Source organism: Pleurodeles waltl, chromosome 8 (assembly GCF_031143425.1).
Source record: "Pleurodeles waltl isolate 20211129_DDA chromosome 8, aPleWal1.hap1.20221129, whole genome shotgun sequence".
In the NCBI taxonomy this organism is placed as follows: Eukaryota; Metazoa; Chordata; class Amphibia; order Caudata; family Salamandridae; genus Pleurodeles; species Pleurodeles waltl.
Window position 1 is genome coordinate 461,027,442 of NC_090447.1, and position 18,220 is coordinate 461,045,661.

Consider the following 18,220-nt stretch of genomic DNA (forward strand, 5'->3'; position numbering starts at 1 on the left):
ATTTTAATTTGTATCCACTTAATTTCCAGCCTTGCAGCAAACGCTGTTCTATCACAGTTGATGCATATGCTTCAGTGCATTCTTAATGTTGGGACTTCATGCAGCAGTCTCCAAGTTATGTCCAGTCAAAGGATTGTCCATCCTAGACACCGGCTAGAGCCAAATTGCTTCTTCCTATGTATACTTTGTTTTAAACCTTACATCTACAACTCACGTTAAACTTTTTAAGCTCCTATTAGTTGAAATTCAGTTGACCAATGGAAAAAAAACCACGGAAATATAAAGTCAAACTTCAGAAATCAAAAAGACTGATATACTCAACTGCTCCTATTTCAATTCAAAAGTGATGGGCATATTTTCCTACCTCGGGAGGGGTATTTTTTCTCTCTGCATTTTCTGACTTTTAGCCACAGGCGTGTACCGGAGTATCCAGTCAGGGGGGCACTACAGACGAGGGAGATATGCCAACTCATCATTTGTTTAAGTTCCTGTATTTGTCCTTTATTTGAACAAAAAAAAGGATATAAAAAAAATTAGGCGTATACAGCCATGGACTTGAATGTTCTTGACCCAGTACTGTGATAAAGCAGAAGAATTCAACCTTCCTGCAGTAAAGACCTTGACATCTAGATTATCTTAGCACGACTACTACCACATCATTTACATCCAAAAAGACTAGCCTTCACATGGGACTGCTCAAATGGGTGAATATAGAGGACGTGGAACTGGCAAGCATACCTCCTCACTATCTCACACCTCTGCGCCACACGCCCTGCACCCAATCGCTCCATTAGGGGTTACATACTAGCCGATGGTCAAGTTCTTGGCCAAATCACAAGCGACTCAGCAAACTCCTGAAAACGAAACAGTTTAAGCTTGATTTCTGATTGAGCAACGTTTAGAGAGGTTGTGATAAAAGATTATCAGGTATAAGTACTCACCCATCATATGGGACTCCACCTTCTCTATTCCCTACTCTTTCGTCGAGCTATACATTTGCTACATTCTGAAGTGCTCCAAGGTAAACCAAAAGGTAACACATTATGCTTTATAAAACTAGTCAAAAATAAATACACGGTCGTACAGATAACTGTTCAATCGGCCTGAAAATTCTAATACAGCTGCTCAAAACAGGCAGTTCTCTTGCTCCAAGGAGACTACAAGATGAAGAACTACAGCTCAACAAGCCAAATAATTTGAAGAAGGAGACAACTGCATCTTATCTCCTTCAGCTATTTTGTATATCACAAACAGAAAAATAATTGTGAACGTGCTTGGTGAAAATATGAGCATACCGGATCTTGAACAACACCAATACTATCAGGGAAATTGTACAATGGTAAAGATTTCGAGGCTCAAGCACTGTGCATGTTACGTCTTAAGTCGTTTTTAGAAACTCTACAACAAAAATGCATCAAGCTGCCACTTCCATCAGGCCCTCCTCACACAACACTGGAAAAAAACATAACCCGATTGAAGGCCTGAAGCTAGAAGTACCTCCCTCCCTATATCAATTCCAGACTATTAGGTAATTACCAGTGCCCCCAACCTAGTGGGCATTCACACACGGTCCTATACTAAACCATTTTAAAGTAATGGCTTCTGTAAACCCATTTTCCAGCATTTGGTAATAGTTTCATCTTCCGCATATCTAACATGCCTCTCTCTATCTGGGCATTTCATTGCTGAAAAAATAAACTCTTGTACAATGCGTATGCCAATGCAATGTATGCTTTAACTCTCATCATGGGGGAATGAGCTGTGCATCTTGTTATATACAATTATTTTTTAAAAACATGATCAACTTACATTGAACCGCCTGTCTTCTAAAACAGACAAAGGGATGAACAACTTTATACGAGCATTACTTAAAAGGTATATTTAATTTTTAATATATGTCACTTTGCTGCAACTTTGAAGTATGCTGCAGTGTTATAATGTGTTATTTAAACTAACGAAACTTACTTAGCTAGTGTCCTTACTCCAACTCCTGAAAACGTTGTCAACTTTCAGTCTCAAAAGGTTCTATCTAAGCATCCTCAGAATATTAAATCACACCAGGTTACCTTAGGATATACCTGTAATGATCTTAAACAGGGATTACAAGGAGTAATGGATTGGGAGTCCCTTTGGTGAGGTGCAAATCAGCATCTCCAATACATACAACATCAACCAACATCGAAAAAGCAAGGAAGTGCCAAAGTGGTGTACAACATGGTGAGTAGTTTATACCACAAGACTTGCACAATCTTAGGAATTAAAGCATGTCTTTTCTGGGGCAAAACTAGTGAGGAAGGGATGTGCCAGACAATCAAATGCAAAAAATAAAATAATCAATCCAGTAGGCAAGTCACTTACAGCTGATCTATAATTTGAAGTTATGAGATTAAAAAAGAAGAAGAATGGGATGCTTTGTTAGTTAGTAGTATAATGCTTTGGACAACTATAAAGTTTAACGGTTCACTGCTGTGTTGTAAGCGAGGGACTGGGGCATGGAAAAAAGGTTGGAGGAAATACGGATAGAGTAATCTTTCCCAAAAAAGCTAACAGAGGAGTGGTCCATTCGGGGCAGATACCTTAGGTGCTTGGGCTTCAGTTCAATGGCAAAAGTTACTAGTGGCAACAAACAATTTCTAATTAGAACTGGAGAGCAACAGAAAGTGTTTTTTTTTTTAAACATCCCACACAGGGGAGACTGAGCAATTCCAAAAGAACACCCCAGAAAATGTGCAGGTTAATGAAGCAATGGGAGGGGACTGGTGGAGGAAGTAGTTTCCGATGGGACTTCAAATTTCGGGTTTTGTTTTTTAACAACCTCCAAAAAATGAGTGGTGATAAAGAGCGTGAAAAGTGAAATGGCTCTAGTCAGAAACCAACGTTCTGCAAGCTTGGCTTTGCACACACTTGCATTGTAAAATGTAAATAAGTTAATCTGTAGACCCCTATACAAAACAAATAAATATATCATTTCTCCATTCTCTGTACAGTCAGTCTCGAACTGAAACCTGCATGACTTATTATTTTGTGAAAAGTACTTGCTGCAAAGTTCACATTTCTGAGCTAGAATAAAGTCGTCCAAGTATAGACACTGGAGGAAATCTCGAACGCTGCCAGAGCCGTTCAGTCAACCGATCTCTCCTCCAGCTGCATGCACTACCACTGACACCTAAACTCATTAGTGAGTCTCAGTAATTCTTGCAGTCTCCGCACCCATCACTCTTTTCTTCAAGGCTTGAGGTAGTGTTGCTTACTTTGACCCCCAATGGTCCATCTGAATGGGAGCACAGTATATTTACTGTCCCTTTGGTTGAAGGGCATGGTCTCCCCATCTTGACCAATGGCCCTGAGAAGTATTGTTGGAATCCACTGAAGGCGCCTGTGTGGCACTAAAATAACAAGAATAATTTTAAAAGAAAAACAAGCATTGGCAAAGCCAATAGGTCTTGGCAATCCAAGAGCAATTGGCGTTGTGAATGTTATTGTCTTACATAAGTGAATTGACTCCAGCGCCCCCTACACATCACATTAGTCCAGCATGTAAAGGCTCACTGATTCTTCCCTCACGGGCTGGCATTGAATTTCTTATTTTTCCCCAATGGCTCCCCGTGTGATGGGAGAGAATATGTCCAAGAGGCTGAATCTGCAGTTCGGGGGAAAGTCTGAGATGGAGGTCCGTTCTTCAACAAACCCTACCCGACTACAAAGCAGTCTGCTCTGCAACATGGTACCCTGAGGAGGGAGGTCCGGAGCAGAACCTGTCTGACAGAGACCCGGACATCCCTTTCAACAAAGGTGGCTGGGTAATTGGAGGGGTCGGCAGAGGGCATGGAGTGCCAGGGTGCTTTAGCACAGCAGGCAGACTGTGATGGAAGCAACCGTCCCCATGAAGCTTTGGAGGGCGAAACCGGGCAGCATGGAAAGAGAAACCGATCACAGCAGTCGACCTGAGGGAGGAATATAAATAAAACACAAATGAGCCAATGGTGAAGAATTAAAGACCCTATGGCGGAAGGGGGAGGGATAACTTGGAACGCTACAAAGAAGGTTCAGGGCAGGAAGAGAGGACGTGGCGTTACTGCCAGATCTGCGGACTGTGGAGCTGGGAAACAGGGTTCAAGCCACGGCGTAGGCACAACATTCTGTGACCTTGGGCAAATCCATTAATCTCCCTGTTCCTACAAAACAAATGTAACCTTGTGTAAAACAACTGGTGGTTATGTAAAGCGCTCTAATAATACAGTCAGGTGGTGCTGGCGCTATATAAAACTGTATTGGAAAAAAAAAAGACAAAGAACAAGTGAACTGAAAACACAAGTACTGTATGGTGTGCTACCAGACAAAAGAAAAAAGTAACTCCCAAAATAGGCTCTGTGGATATTTACATGTACTTGGTCCACGCTCTGTAGGGAGGGTTAAACACAGGAACGTCACAACATATTCATGCCATGGACAAATGGGGACAAAGCACTTTAGAGCGATGATTGAGCAAGCAAACTGAAAGTCTGTCGGAAGGCTGAAGCCCACAGGTCTCTTCGAGATAGCACATGCACTGTCTAGCCAAGACCTAAAAACTAGATGAAACCTCCCCAGGAAGCACATGTGGCCGGTGCATTAACAAGTGTCACTTCATAAGCCAAATCTTATAGTGAAAAAACAGAATGCCAATTCCCATGTCTTTTACTAACGTCCAATGCACCTTGAACTCACTAACTGCCCGAAGACATTTCCAAATTTGTGGGGCTCCAAAATGCTTGCCTCTCATATGGTTTAAGTTCTTCCGAGCTTGAACACAGAATCTTCCCATCCTCTCTTCCTTATATTTATGAGACAGAAGAATTTCTCTTTTCATATTAAGTAGCTCAGCTGATGCTTAACAAAGCAGCTGGTATTACAAGTGTGGATTGCACTGTTGGTAGAGTTGGTGAGAAGACTGGGGCTTTCCATGTACACAAGAGGCGTTACCTGTTAGGGCTGGGGCCATTCATATAGGTGTGATTAACGTAGCTCCCTCCTCACTCTTCCTGTCACACATATAAAACTTAAAAGAATTTACACAATTTAACAAGCTTTGGGAGAGATTATAACTATAATTTAATAGTGTGAGTGCTTCCTGGACGCTTGGTGTACTACATGCAGTTATAAGCGCCCTTTTTAGTTTTAATATACATCAGAGGAAATTGTTGTTTTTGGTTCCAAGAAAAGGTACACATGGTTTGAATTATTGGAACCTAAAGACACAGTTTAAACACAAAAAGGATGTCTTAAACAGAGTCAGAAGCACTGGCAAAGCAAATGGGCCTCGGCTGTGCTTTTTTGTCTGTTGGACAAGTGAAAATGCGTCAAAATGCATCTGCGCACATAGTTAGCATTCTTAAAGTGGGTTTTCTATTTAATACAACCCATTCCAAGATGGCCACTCATATGCATGTATGTGTCTCAACTTGGGCTTGCTTCCTGCCATGAACCATATGTCACCAGGAATGTGGACATTTTTATTTACCATTCTTACGTGATGGGTGGCCATAACAGAATGATAAGTTCACATGCAATAACAAAAATAAAAATGCCTGCAAAGAATAAAAAAAATAATAATGTGAGGAGCACAGTAGCCCTTTGAAACCACACGGTTCACGTAAGAATTTTCACTTAACATGAGAACTAGGATGGGAGTTGACAGTGCAGGAGCAGGTCCCAGTGGGGGGAGGAGGGAACAAGCACATGGTGGGTAGGAAAAAATAAGAGGGGAAGGAAGGGCAAGGAAACACATGCACTCTATTGGAGTGATAAAAATAAAGGTAAAATAAATTTACATTGAACATGTAGAGCAGGATAACCATGTGGTGTGTAGCACTAGGGAGCAGGGGATAGTGGAACACATGTGCAAGAAAGACAGGAAAAGCAAGTAAAGAGCAAGTGCTGGAAATAAACACCAGAGTATGGCAGAAAGCCACTGATTCAGGAGCAGGGAAGTAAGACAACAAATCCATCTAATCGTGGGCTTGTCGGTGTAATGCAATAGTGTGGCCTACTAATGTCAAAGTTTCAGAGTGTTGAATGCATTATTTTTTTTTATTTTTTTAAATGTAAGCAACTTATATGATACGCGCAGATTGTTATTTGATTGACAAGGTAAACATTCTCTGTGCTCGGCTTGTGCACGAGCTTTAACCCCTTCTGTGCCGGGGACATAATGGTTACTTCCACCGGCACAGTGCTCCTGTGCCGAGGACGTAACCATTACGTCCTGTCACATGAGCTCGGAGGGAACGCTAGCGCTCCCTCTGTGGGCTTCCCTCCCACCCCCTCAAGGCAGGGATGTCCTTCCCCTTCCAACCCTGAGCCCCCCACTCCCCCTAATGACGTCAGCGCCTGATCGCGCACTGACATCATTACAGGGTGCCGGTCTTGCTGGAAGCCATTTGCTTCCAGTGCGATCACGGAGAAACAGTTACGTTTCACCTACGGCAAGTGGGGGGCTTTCACACAAAGAGGCATCGGGGAAAAGGAAAGGGTTTTCATTTCCCCCAATGTGATCGGGCAGCAAGAATGCCCACTAGACACCAGGGATTTTTTTTTCTCCTTTTGGGGTGGTGTGGGGTGGGGGGGGGTGTGTGTGTGTCGGGGAGAGGACCCTTAGGCAAGGGTCGCTCCCCTTTGGGGGCATATGTTTTATGGCCATTTCTGCTCCCCTTAGGGGCAGATCAGCCTGTTATTGTTAGGCGTACCTGCCCCCAAGGGGGGCAGAAACCACTGAAACGCCAGGGATGATTTTTATTTGTTTATTTCTGTGGGCAAGGGTCGTCATGTCTTCCGCGCCCCCCCCCAAGCGGGGCATAGAATTGTTGGCCATTTCTGCCCCCCTTGGGGGCAGATCGGCCTATTTTTTTTAGGCCCATCTGCCCCCAAGGAGGGCAGAAGCCACTTAGGCACCAGGGAGAATGTGTGTGTGGTTATAGGATGGGGGGGGCGGCCCCTTGGGCAAGGGTCGCTTCCCTTAGGGGGGCATATTATTTATGGCCATTTCTGCCCTCCTTGGGGGCAGAGCGGCCTATTATTTTTAGGCTGATCTGGGAATGCCAGGGATTTTTTTAATTTGTGTATTTCTGTGGGGGGCTTAGAACTGTTTGCCATTTCTGCGCCCCTTGGGGGCAGATCAGCCTATTTTTTTTAGGCCCATCTGACTTATGCACCAGGGATAGTGTGTTTTTTTTTTTTTTTGGGGGGTTGGCCCATTGGGCATGGGTCGCTCCCCATGGGGACATACAACTAAAGGGTTTTTCTTCCCCCCTTGGGGCAGATAGGCCAATTTTTTTGTAGGCCCATCTGCCCCTATGGGGGGCGGAATCCACTTAGGCACCAATTTCTAAATGCTTGATGGTGGGGTGTTTGTCAACTGTAGAAGTATTTGCATTTGTGATAATTTGTTTCTCTCCTTTTTGTTCTAGTTCAAAGCTTTTGCTTTCTTTGCTGTGGCTCTTTGCGGTTTTGGTGGTGGTTGCCCTGCGGTTTGCATAGTTGCATGTTTTAGGTAAGTAAAAACAAGTTACTCCAAATGAGTATTGTTGCCATGCATGAATGACATGTTTGTAGGTGGTGTACTAAATGCAGGGTTGTGTGTGAAATTGTCCTTAGATTTGTGCACAATGATATTTGTGTTGTCTTATTTGCTTTTCTTTCTTTCTTTTTAGTGGGATATCATTGGTGACTGCTGTGTCTGTGCAGAGTAGTTGCTGATGAGTAGGTTTTTCCTGCAAGTGAACGGTAGCGTTTTTCAAATACATAACTCTTTGTATAAAGCCACACTTTGTTTATTGCTTATCTTATACAGTGCTGGTTGTTCGTGGTGCATTTGTCCAGTTACTTTTCGCAGGAAGGATCATGGCTAGCCGCAGGATGACCGCTCAGCAGGTTGTTGGTGTGCTTTTTGAGTCATTGTCTGATCATGATTATGAGAGTGACTCTGCAAATGAGGCAGAGGAGGAAGTGAGAGATTCTGGCAGTGAAGTTTCTGTCGGAGAGGAATCTTCTGATGAGGAAGCCACTCTCAGTGCAGATGAAGGGCCTGTTTTAGAGGAAGACACTGATGTGCCATTAGTGCAACAACCTGGGGCTGAAAGGTTTCCCGTTGGAAGACCTGAACTCTGGGTTGCCCCAAACATGGAGCAGCCAGAGTTGCCTGCCTTTACTGGTCTCCCGCGGTGTAGAGTCAATACAGAGAACTTTTTGCCTGTCAATTTCTTTGAATTATTTATGGATGATGTGTTTTTGGAAGAGATTGTTGAGCAGACTAATTTGTAGGCGGAGCAGTATTTGACAACGCTGCTAGACTTAGGCCACACTCTAGAGCTACCCAATGGATTCCCACAAATTTAGAGGAGATGAAAAGGTTTTGGGGTTTGACTCTTTTGATGGGGTTAATAAGGAAGCAGTCACTGGCTTCTTATTGGTCTACTAGTCCCTTGATGGCAACGGCTATATTTCCTGCCACTATGAGTCGTAATCGGTATTTGCTTCTTCTTAGGATGCTGCATTTTGTTGACAATGCTTTAGACTTGCCATGAGATCATCCTGATTCTGACCGTCTTTTTAAGATTAGGCCTGTCCTTGATTATTTTGTAGATTGTTTTTCAGAAGTCTATGTTCCAGGCAAAGAAATAGCTGTGGAACAGTCTTTGGTCCTCTTCAAGGGTTGTTTGGTTTTTAGGCAGTACATTCCTAGCAAGAGGGCACGATATGGAATTAAATTGTATATGCTGTCTGAAAGTAGTAAAGGATGTGTGTATAATTTCCGGGTCTATACTGGAAGGGATTCCAGTATTGGCCCCCCTGGTTGTCCTCCCACTTTTGGAGTTACTGAGAAAATTATGTGGGAACGTGGTACACGACTGTTTAACAAAGGTCACCATTTGTATGTAGATAACTTCTACAATGGAGTGCAGTTGTTCAAGGTATTGTTTAGAGTAGACACTGTTGCTTGTGGCACAATTTGTTGTAACTGGAAAGGCTATCCAGCGGAGCTTGTCTGTAAAAAAAAAAAACCTGAGAGGGGACAGTGCAGTGCCTTGCGGAATGATGAGCTGCTAGCTTTGACATTTTCAGACAGGAGGGATGTCTACATGCTAAGTACCATCCATGATGAGAGTACTTCCCTCGTGACTGTTTGCGGCCAGGTTACTGAAGTGCGCAAACCTGTGTGCATTTTAGATTATAATGAGCACATGGGAGGTGTAGATAAAGTTGATCAGAGGTTGGAACCTTATACTGCTTATCGTAAGTCTTACGTTTGGTATAAGATGTTAGCAATTCACCTGTTCCACTTGGCAACTTTTAATGCTTTTATTGTGTTCAAGGATAGGTCTCCAGAGTCAAAGGTGACATTTGTGAAATTTCAAGAGTCAGTGATAGAGAGCCTTATTGTGGTAGAACAGGCAAGAGTTCCTAGAGAAGCACTGGTGGAGGATGTGGCTAGATTGAAAGATCGCCACTTTGCTGAGCACATTTCTTACACGCCCAAAAAAAGACTTTCCAGCTAAGAAATGTAGAGTCTGTGCTCGAAGAGGTATCCGGAGGGAGACCCAAATGTACTGCCCAGAGTGTCCTTCAAAGCCTGGGCTGTGTCTTGGTGGCTGTTTCAGGAATTACCACACCCAGAAGAATTACTGGGAACTACCCTGAGTGTAAACTGCCTGGTTTATATTTTCATGTGTTCAGTTTCATGGTTGGCATTTCTGCCATGTACTTAGTTAGAGCTTTTGTGTTTGTAGTTTTGTAAATATTTCTAATTAGTTAGTGTTTTTTTTGTTTAAAAAAAAGAAAAGTGATGCCATTGTGTGTGGACTGACGCTTGGCTGGCGGTGTAAATATTGACTTGCTGTTGGCTACTGCAATACACTGCCAGCCAAACACCAGTCCACACACTCCCATCAGCTGGTGAGATTGCTGTATCAGGCATGTGGGCGTAGGTAAGTGATGGGCCCTTGTGTGGCGCTGTCTGTTGATGCGAGTGTTGTAATGTGCTGGGCCTGTGGCTGGCGGCCTGAATGGTCTTGTGCATGTCATGTATGAAAGGTGTATGAATGGACTATAAAGCGGTTGGTGCCCTGTCGTGGCTTTACAGCTCACAAGCTGTGAGTCATTGGTTCAGTTTTTTGGCCTTTCAGTTATTAACAGTACATTTTATTTTTGTGAAATCTCTTGTTAATAAAATTTGATCTACTGAACCATCACTCACCCTCATGCCAAATCCAACCACTATGTGTGGTAAAAATGACAAAACCTGCTCTGCTGTAATCAGGTGGCGCAGCACACCTGTGACACGCTAGGTGTTTTGGGTGGGACCCCTATGATGAAGCATGCCATCAACTTAGTTGGTGGCTGAGGGGTCTTTTTAACATAACCTAAATGGGTTTCTTTTCCCAATTTTAGTGTTTGGAACATAACATAAGTACATGGACACATCAAAATGATCTATTGCAAAACTACCTGTGTTTGCGGGAGAGGGTAGGGGGGCACCTATTTTTTTGGTCCCGGGTGCGGCCTTCATCGAGGGAAACCAACCAAACCCAGACATGTTTTAAAAATAGACACCCTAAGGAGTCAAGGAGGTGTGGCTTACCTGGATACCCCAACATTTTCTTACCCAGACTCCTCTGAAAACCTCAAAATAGGCTTAAAAAACATATTTTCCTAACTTTTGTTTGTAGGATCACTGCTGCGGCACAAACTTCCTCCCACCCAGCGTTCCCCTCAGTCTCCCAAGTAAAATGATACCTCACTTGTGTGGGTCCCCAAAGCAGAGTCAGCCTAAAAGATGTATAAAAGAAAAATATGTGCTTATCAACGTCTTGTGCGATCCCCTCAATCTCTACAGGTTTTGGGCATTTTTCTGTTGCAGGCACCTGGGCCACCCACACAACTGAGGTACCATTTTTATTGTGAGACTTGAGGAAATGCTGTGTGGAAGGATTTGTGGCTCCTCTCAGATTCCAGACCTTTCCGTCACCGAAATGAGAGGGAAAAGTGTTTTTTTGGACAAATTTTGAGGTTTGCAAAGGATTCTGGGTAACAGAACCTGGTCAGAGCCCCACAAGTCACCCCATCTTGGATTCCCCTAGTTGTCTTGTTTTCAAAAATGCGCAGGTTTGGTAGGTTTCCCTAGGTGCCGGCTGAGCAAGAGGCCAAAATCTACAGCTAGGCACTTTGCAAAAAACATGTCAGATTTCAATATAAAAATGTGATGTGTCCATGATGTGTTTCCCGTCGCAAGCATTAGGCCTACCCACGCAAGTGAGGTACCATTTTTATTGGGAGGCTTAGGGGAACACAGAATAGCAAAACAAGTGTTTTTGCCCCTTGTCTTTCTCTACATTTTTTCCTTCCAAATGTAAGACAGTGCGTAAAAAAGACGTCTATTTGAGAAATGCCCTGTAATTCACATGCTAGTATGGGCAGCCTGGAATTCAAAGATGTGCAGATAGCCACTGCTTCTCAACACCTTATCTTGTGCCCATTTTGGAAATACAAAGGTTTTCTTGATACCCATTTTTCACTTTTTATATTTCACAAATTAATTGCTGTATACCCGGTATAGAATGAAAACCCATTGCAAGGAGCAGCTCATTTATTGGCTCTGGGTACCTAGGGTTATTGATGAACCTGAAAGCCCTATATATCCCCACAACCAGAAGAGTCCAGCAGACGTAACGGTATATTAAAAAAAATCTGACTTTGCAGGAAAAGGTTGCAGAGTAAAATGTGGAGAAAAATTGCTGTTGTTTTTTTTACCTCAATTTCAATATTCATTTATTTCAGCTGATATTTTCTGTAGGAAACACTTGTAGGATCTACACAAGTGACCCCTTGCTGAATTCAGCATTTTGTCTAATTTTTAGAAAGCTTTCTGGGATCCAGCATTGGTTTCACACCCATTTCTGTCACTAACTGGAATGAGGCTGAAAGCACAAAAATACAGGGAGTGCAGAATTATTAGGCAAATGAGTATTTTGACCCCATCATCCTCTTTATGCATGTTGTCTTACTCCAAGCTGTATAGGCTCGAAAGCCTACTACCAATTCAGCATATTAGGTGATGTGCATCTCTGTAATGAGAAGGGGTGTGGTCTAATGACATCAACACCCTATATCAGGTGTGCATAATTATTAGGCAACTTCCTTTCCTTTGGCAAAATGGGTCAAAAGAAGGACTTGACAGGCTCAGAAAAGTCAAAAAAAGTGAGATATCTTGCAGAGGGATGCAGCACTCTTAAAATTGCAAAGCTTCTGAAGCGTGATCATCGAACAATCAAGCGTTTCATTCAAAATAGTCAACAGGGCCGCAAGAAGCGTGTGGAAAAACCAAGGCGCAAAATAACTGCCCATGAACTGAGAAAAGTCAAGCGTGCAGCTGCCACGATGCCACTTGCCACCAGTTTGGCCATATTTCAGAGCTGCAACATCACTGGAGTGCCCAAAAGCACAAGGTGTGCAATACTCAGAGACATGGCCAAGGTAAGAAAGGCTGAAAGACGACCACCACTGAACAAGACACACAAGCTGAAACGTCAAGACTGGGCCAAGAAATATCTCAAGACTGATTTTTCTAAGGTTTTATGGACTGATGAAATGAGAGTGAGTCTTGATGGGCCAGATGGATGGGCCCGTGGCTGGATTGGTAAAGGGCAGAGAGCTCCAGTCCGACTCAGACGCCAGCAAGGTGGAGGTGGAGTACTGGTTTGGGCTGGTATCATCAAAGATGAGCTTGTGGGGCCTTTTCGGGTTGAGGATGGAGTAAAGCTCAACTCCCAGTCCTACTGCCAGTTCCTGGAAGACACCTTCTTCAAGCAGTGGTACAGGAAGAAGTCTGCATCCTTCAAGAAAAACATGATTTTCATGCAGGACAATGCTCCATCACACGTGTCCAAGTACTCCACAGCGTGGCTGGCAAGAAAGGGTATAAAAGAAGGAAATCTAATGACATGGCCTCCTTGTTCACCTGATCTGAACCCCATTGAGAACCTGTGGTCCATCATCAAATGTGAGATTTACAAGGAGGGAAAACAGTACACCTCTCTGAACAGTGTCTGGGAGGCTGTGGTTGCTGCTGCACGCAATGTTGATGGTGAACAGATCAAAACACTGACAGAATCCATGGATGGCAGGCTTTTGAGTGTCCTTGCAAAGAAAGGTGGCTATATTGGTCACTGATTTGTTTTTGTTTTGTTTTTGAATGTCAGAAATGTATATTTGTGAATGCTGAGATGTTATATTGGTTTCACTGGTAATGATAAATAATTGAAATGGGTATATATTGTTTTTTGTTAAGTTGCCTAATAATTATGCACAGTGATAGTCACCTGCACACACAGATATCCCCCTAACATAGCTAAAACTAAAAACAAACTAAAAACTACTTCCAAAAATATTCAGTTTTGATATTAATGAGTTTTTTGGGTTCATTGAGAACATGGTTGTTGTTCAATAATAAAATTAATCCTCAAAAATACAACTTGCCTAATAATTCTGCACTCCCTGTAATAGTAAAAATGGGGTATGTCCCAGTAAAATGTCAAAATTGGGTTTTCTAATTCAAGTCTGCCTGTTCCTGAAAGTTGGGAAGATGGTGATTTTAGCACAGCAAACCCTTTGTTGATGCCATTTTCAGGGGAAAAAAAAAAAAAACACAAGCCTTCTTCTGCAGCCCTTTTTCCCCCAGTTTCTTTTTTTTTTATTTATTTTTTTTTTTTAACAAAATTTTCGCTGCATTTTTGCTAATTTGTTGGTCTCCTTCAGGGGAACCCACAAAGTCTGGGTACCTCCAAAATCCCTGGGGTGTTGGAAAAAAAGGACGCAAATCTGGCATGGGTAGCTTATGTGGAGAAAAGGTTATGAGGGCCTACGCACGAACTGCCCCAAATAGCCCAAAAACAGGCTGGGCACATGAGGGGAAAAGGCCTGGCATTCAAGGGGTTAAGAGCCAAGCCAGGCCCGTGGCTCGGCTAGCCGACCTCTACTTCCTGAGAGGCTAACACAGTTCAGTCAGCAGTGATTCTATTGTGAGCAGGCGGAGATGGCTCTTACAAGCCAGATGTTTCTTTGTTCTGTTAGAATTAACATAATGTCACCCGACAACTAGCTCTGCAACACAAAATCAAAATGTCAAATCAAAATCTTCTCTGTCTATCGTTCAAGAAAAAAATACCCACTCCGCCCACAACCTAGCAAATGCGAGGAAGGCAAGTTAACTTATTATTTGTATTTTGACTTCTCTATGTTATTTACGTGAGCATGTTTGCATTACTGCAGTTAGAGTAGCTGACTTGAAAATAGCATCGGCAGGACAGGCAACATTTCCATCTGTGCTTGATAAATTACCACAAAAAAAAAAGGGGAGGTGCAGATGCTAATGCTTTAGATGGTGGAGCTACGTGTGTGTATGCCTGCCTCTGAAAAGGACACGTTTCGTCTGCAAGAGAAAAAGTGTGTGGAAGATGGGAGAGGAATCATCGACACACAAAACCGTCCCGGGTCAGAGTAGCATGCCAACGGTATTGTCCAAATCAAATAAAAAAATAAAAAATAAAAACTCTGCTCTCATTGTCGCGCACACAAAAAAGACGTTTCCGAGAGTTTAGCAAAAAATAAATAAAAAGTAAAGAGATTTAGGCTAAAAGCCATTTGAGGAAGAAAGGGAATCTATCTTGGCACCTAGCACTGACGTGCATGTTCACACGAAGTTCTTGTGCCAAGATCAAGCAATGAAACCGACAAATCAACACTGCCAAGAGACCTCACCTCATACCGACAGGATTATTCTGTTTCAGTTGCATGATTTTCCATCGGGGCAGCTGGGCAAACAGAGCACTTAATACCTTAGCTGAAGCGTCAAGGTCGAAGCCACATGTCAAAGAAAACGTTCTGAATATGTCACACATTTCTAGACAACTCAGGTGTGCTTGACAACTGCACAGGATACCCCACCCCAGTGGTTTTGCACCAAAATAAAAAACTAAAATAGACACTCCAGCCCAGTAGTCAGCGCCTGGAACCCCATTTTGCTGTAACCGCGTACGCATCCCATGATTAGAAGATGCAACAACGTAACCTTTGTTTTGAAGAACGTTTCACAAAAATAAAGGAACTGTGATAAACTCTTTTCGCTGGATTCCTTTGGAGACTTCGTAAGGTCAGAACTCTACTCATTTGTTGCAACAAGCGAACCCCTTTAGTACGGTTATACCTTAAGAAAAACAGCCTAGTAGCCTAGCACTTAATCACTACACCTCAATCACAAACACAGGGTACGGCCGTTTGTTTAGGGGGTGCAGAGCTAAAGCTAGCCCAGGGTGGGGGCGAGTCCCTTTGTAGTCCCGCCCCTGGCTGTTGTATAATTACAGTACCAATTATCGAGAGAGGGCGCGTGAGTGGTTACCCTAAATACACATTCAAAGGCTCCGCCACAATGGGTGGCTGAGCGAGTCAAAGCATTAATTAAGGAGTCGTCCTCTCCAAACCACCCCCCTTCCGTTAAGGAGAGTTGGCAGTTCTGGGAAAGACCCCTGAAGTGCCCTCCTTAGGAAAGCCGATGTCTCTGAAAGACAAAAGAAACGCCCTCTCTTAATATATTCTCCTTACTGGTCACCAACAATGGGTAGCTCGCGCATGCTTCTAGCTGGTGTCGGAGTTCAGAGAAGGGACCATTTCAGAGGAGGGGAAGACAGGGCAAATGAGTTCAACTCCAACAGCGGACATTAAGGGTATCACCGAGGCCGTTATAGAGTGTACAATTCAAAGTACAGGGTCGTCACCTTTAACATTCGGGCAGGTGCTCATCCTATTTCTTTGTGGTAAAGGGATTCTTGATTGCGCGGGGGGAGGGGGGTTAAAAAAAAGGTCACTGGTGGCCAATTAAAAGTTGAATACCTATGCAAATGTAGCTAGAGGACAATCTGATGCGGACCTATGGATAGCGGGGCGGTGTTCGGGGGTAGGAGTCATGCTGCCCTTTGTGAATGTCGCCTTTGTGGGATGCCGGAGTTGCATACAGTGTTTTATGATTGTGTTGCCTGTGTGTGTGACATGCAGGCTGTGTGCAGTTATGGTTGTGAGATTGTCTATTGTGGGGTTCAGGGGTACAACTGTGTTACAGGAAGATTCATGTGTGCAAACTGCCTCCTTACATAGAAGGGCACACAAAAATCAAGGTGCCCCAAGACCGACTAAACACAACATAATGCCAGCCGATCAACCAAGTGTAAAAAAAAAACAGCGAGGGCACCACAACACAAGCGACGTGTTTCTCCAACTAACCTCCACAATTCCAACGTGGAGGATAACACCGTAAATGATTTCGCTTTAGGTTGAACGCTCAGCAGTGTACGTTTGATCAGGGCGCTGTACCAAACAAAAATAAAATACAATTATAAAGAAATCGAAAGGCACCATGCGAACCTTATCGAACAGTCTTGGTCCTACATGCTAGAGCTCTCAAGATGCCTCAAATGTTACTAGCGCTATATAACCCATCCTCCCCCACAACATGAAGGATATGTAAACCACACCTCATATTAAAACCGTGTTTTTTTCCTACGACACATGGATCTTTAATGGTAGAGTGGTAACAACACCAGCGTGTGTGCAGTAGGAGACTAAACACAAAGAGGCCTCGAGGTGGTGTTAGAGCCTTTTACTGTAACAAAACAAGCAGTATTGTCAGGGGCGATGGTGGGGAGTAGGGGATGGCCTCCATGTTTGTGTTGGTCATTCCAGGTAGTTTGGTGTGCATGTCTGTGTGTGTGCGCCTACACATCAGTAACGTGGGTGGCTTCCCTAAAGAGATGGTGAGTCTGAAGGAGGGCCCGCTGTGGGTCAGGAATTCTAGGGGAGGGCTGCGTGTTGAGGTGATCTTGATAGAATGGGTAAAGGTTGGGGCACTGCTAGGTGGATCCATGGCTATGTTTCTGTTGGCATGGGGGTCTCCTACACAGGTACAACACGATGGTACCAGGGGCTGTGTGTGGTATGGCGCTAGACTATAGTGCCCGCCTAGTTCGCGGGGTACCGATGCCGTCGGTACGGATCCTCGCGCAGACGAAGAGCAGGGTGGAACTGGGGCGGGGAGTGGTGGGGGCGCTCACCGATGTAGGTCATGGGCACAGCAATAGGTTGTGTGTGTTGGGGTTCTGTGTATTAACAGCCGGGGGTTGTGCGTGTTTGAGGGGGTAAATGAGGGGTCCCTTACCTATGTGAGACATTGACACGGTGGCGTTACCCGCCTTGGGCTCGTTGTAGATGACCACAGCGGCGGCGTTCCTCCGGGCGGCGTTAAAGACCTTTTCCTTAAAAGTGCAGCCCCCCCGGGCCACCAGCGCGATCCAGGACCCGGCGACGCCCTCCTCTCCTTCCCCGGGAGGATAGGGCCAGGCGGCGGCCCCCGGCACATAGTACTCCGTGTCTGCGGCGCAGCCCTCCAGGGCCTCGGGGGGCGCCTCGGGGGCCAGCGCAGCCCTCGGCACCCCTACCAGACCCTGCACGCTCTCCTTGGGCGAGCTGTCCCCGTAGCGGCCGCTCTCGGTGCTGCCCAGCACCGTCAGGTTAGTGGCCGGGTCCGTGTAGGCCGTGTTCACCAGGGCCGTGTACCACTCCAGGGAGCGGCCCAGGCAGGGCGCCGAGCAGCCCAGCACCAGCAGCACGGCGGCCAGGGGAGCCCGCACCCCCGCCATGGCCCTCAGGGCGCACCGGAGCTCGACCGGGCTCGGGGTTGACGGGAAGCCGATCGTATGAGGAAACCACCGGGCCCGGGACTGTGAGCCAAGGGACGGTAGAACAAGTCAAACAGGAGAAAGAAAGGTGCAGGAGGCACAACCTAACACCACAGGAGCCCGGCACCGGCAGCCAAAACCGAAAGCCTGCACAGGAAGCTTCCTGCTGTCAGAGCAATCACACTGCACGCAGGGGGAGGAGACATGAACGGGGGAGGCCGGCCTGGGAACTGGTGTGCACTGCTGAAGAAAAGGGGGAGAGGGGAGGAGACAAGCAAGGGAAGAGTCAGTGATAAGTAGAACAAGCTGTAGACTTATCTGGCAGAAGGCAACATTAAAGACACAGAAAATAGACCGAAAAATTCCCTGACAATAATGGAACACAGAGGACTCTAACATCTACCCTAACCGATTTCATCACATGCATAGCTTGCATTGTATGCAAATTATACCTAAATATAAAT

At 44.7% G+C, this 18,220-nt stretch overlaps 1 protein-coding gene across 2 annotated transcripts in view; it reads right to left on the reverse strand.

Moving 5' to 3' along the window:
- RNF149 (ring finger protein 149) overlaps positions 1-17,999 on the reverse strand; it is a 93,401-nt gene extending 75,402 nt beyond the window's left edge. The window contains exons 1-2 of one of the 2 annotated variants that reach the window (XM_069204411.1): positions 17,237-17,945; positions 365-499 (exon numbers count right to left, since the gene is read on the reverse strand). In XM_069204411.1, the coding sequence (XP_069060512.1) occupies positions 365-499; positions 17,237-17,717 (616 nt within the window). In that variant the 5' untranslated portion in view covers positions 17,718-17,945. Of the gene's footprint in view, positions 1-364; positions 500-17,236 lie in introns of both variants that reach the window. The other variant, XM_069204413.1, reaches the window with a different exon arrangement.
- Between the last annotated feature and the right edge of the window lie 221 nt (positions 18,000-18,220).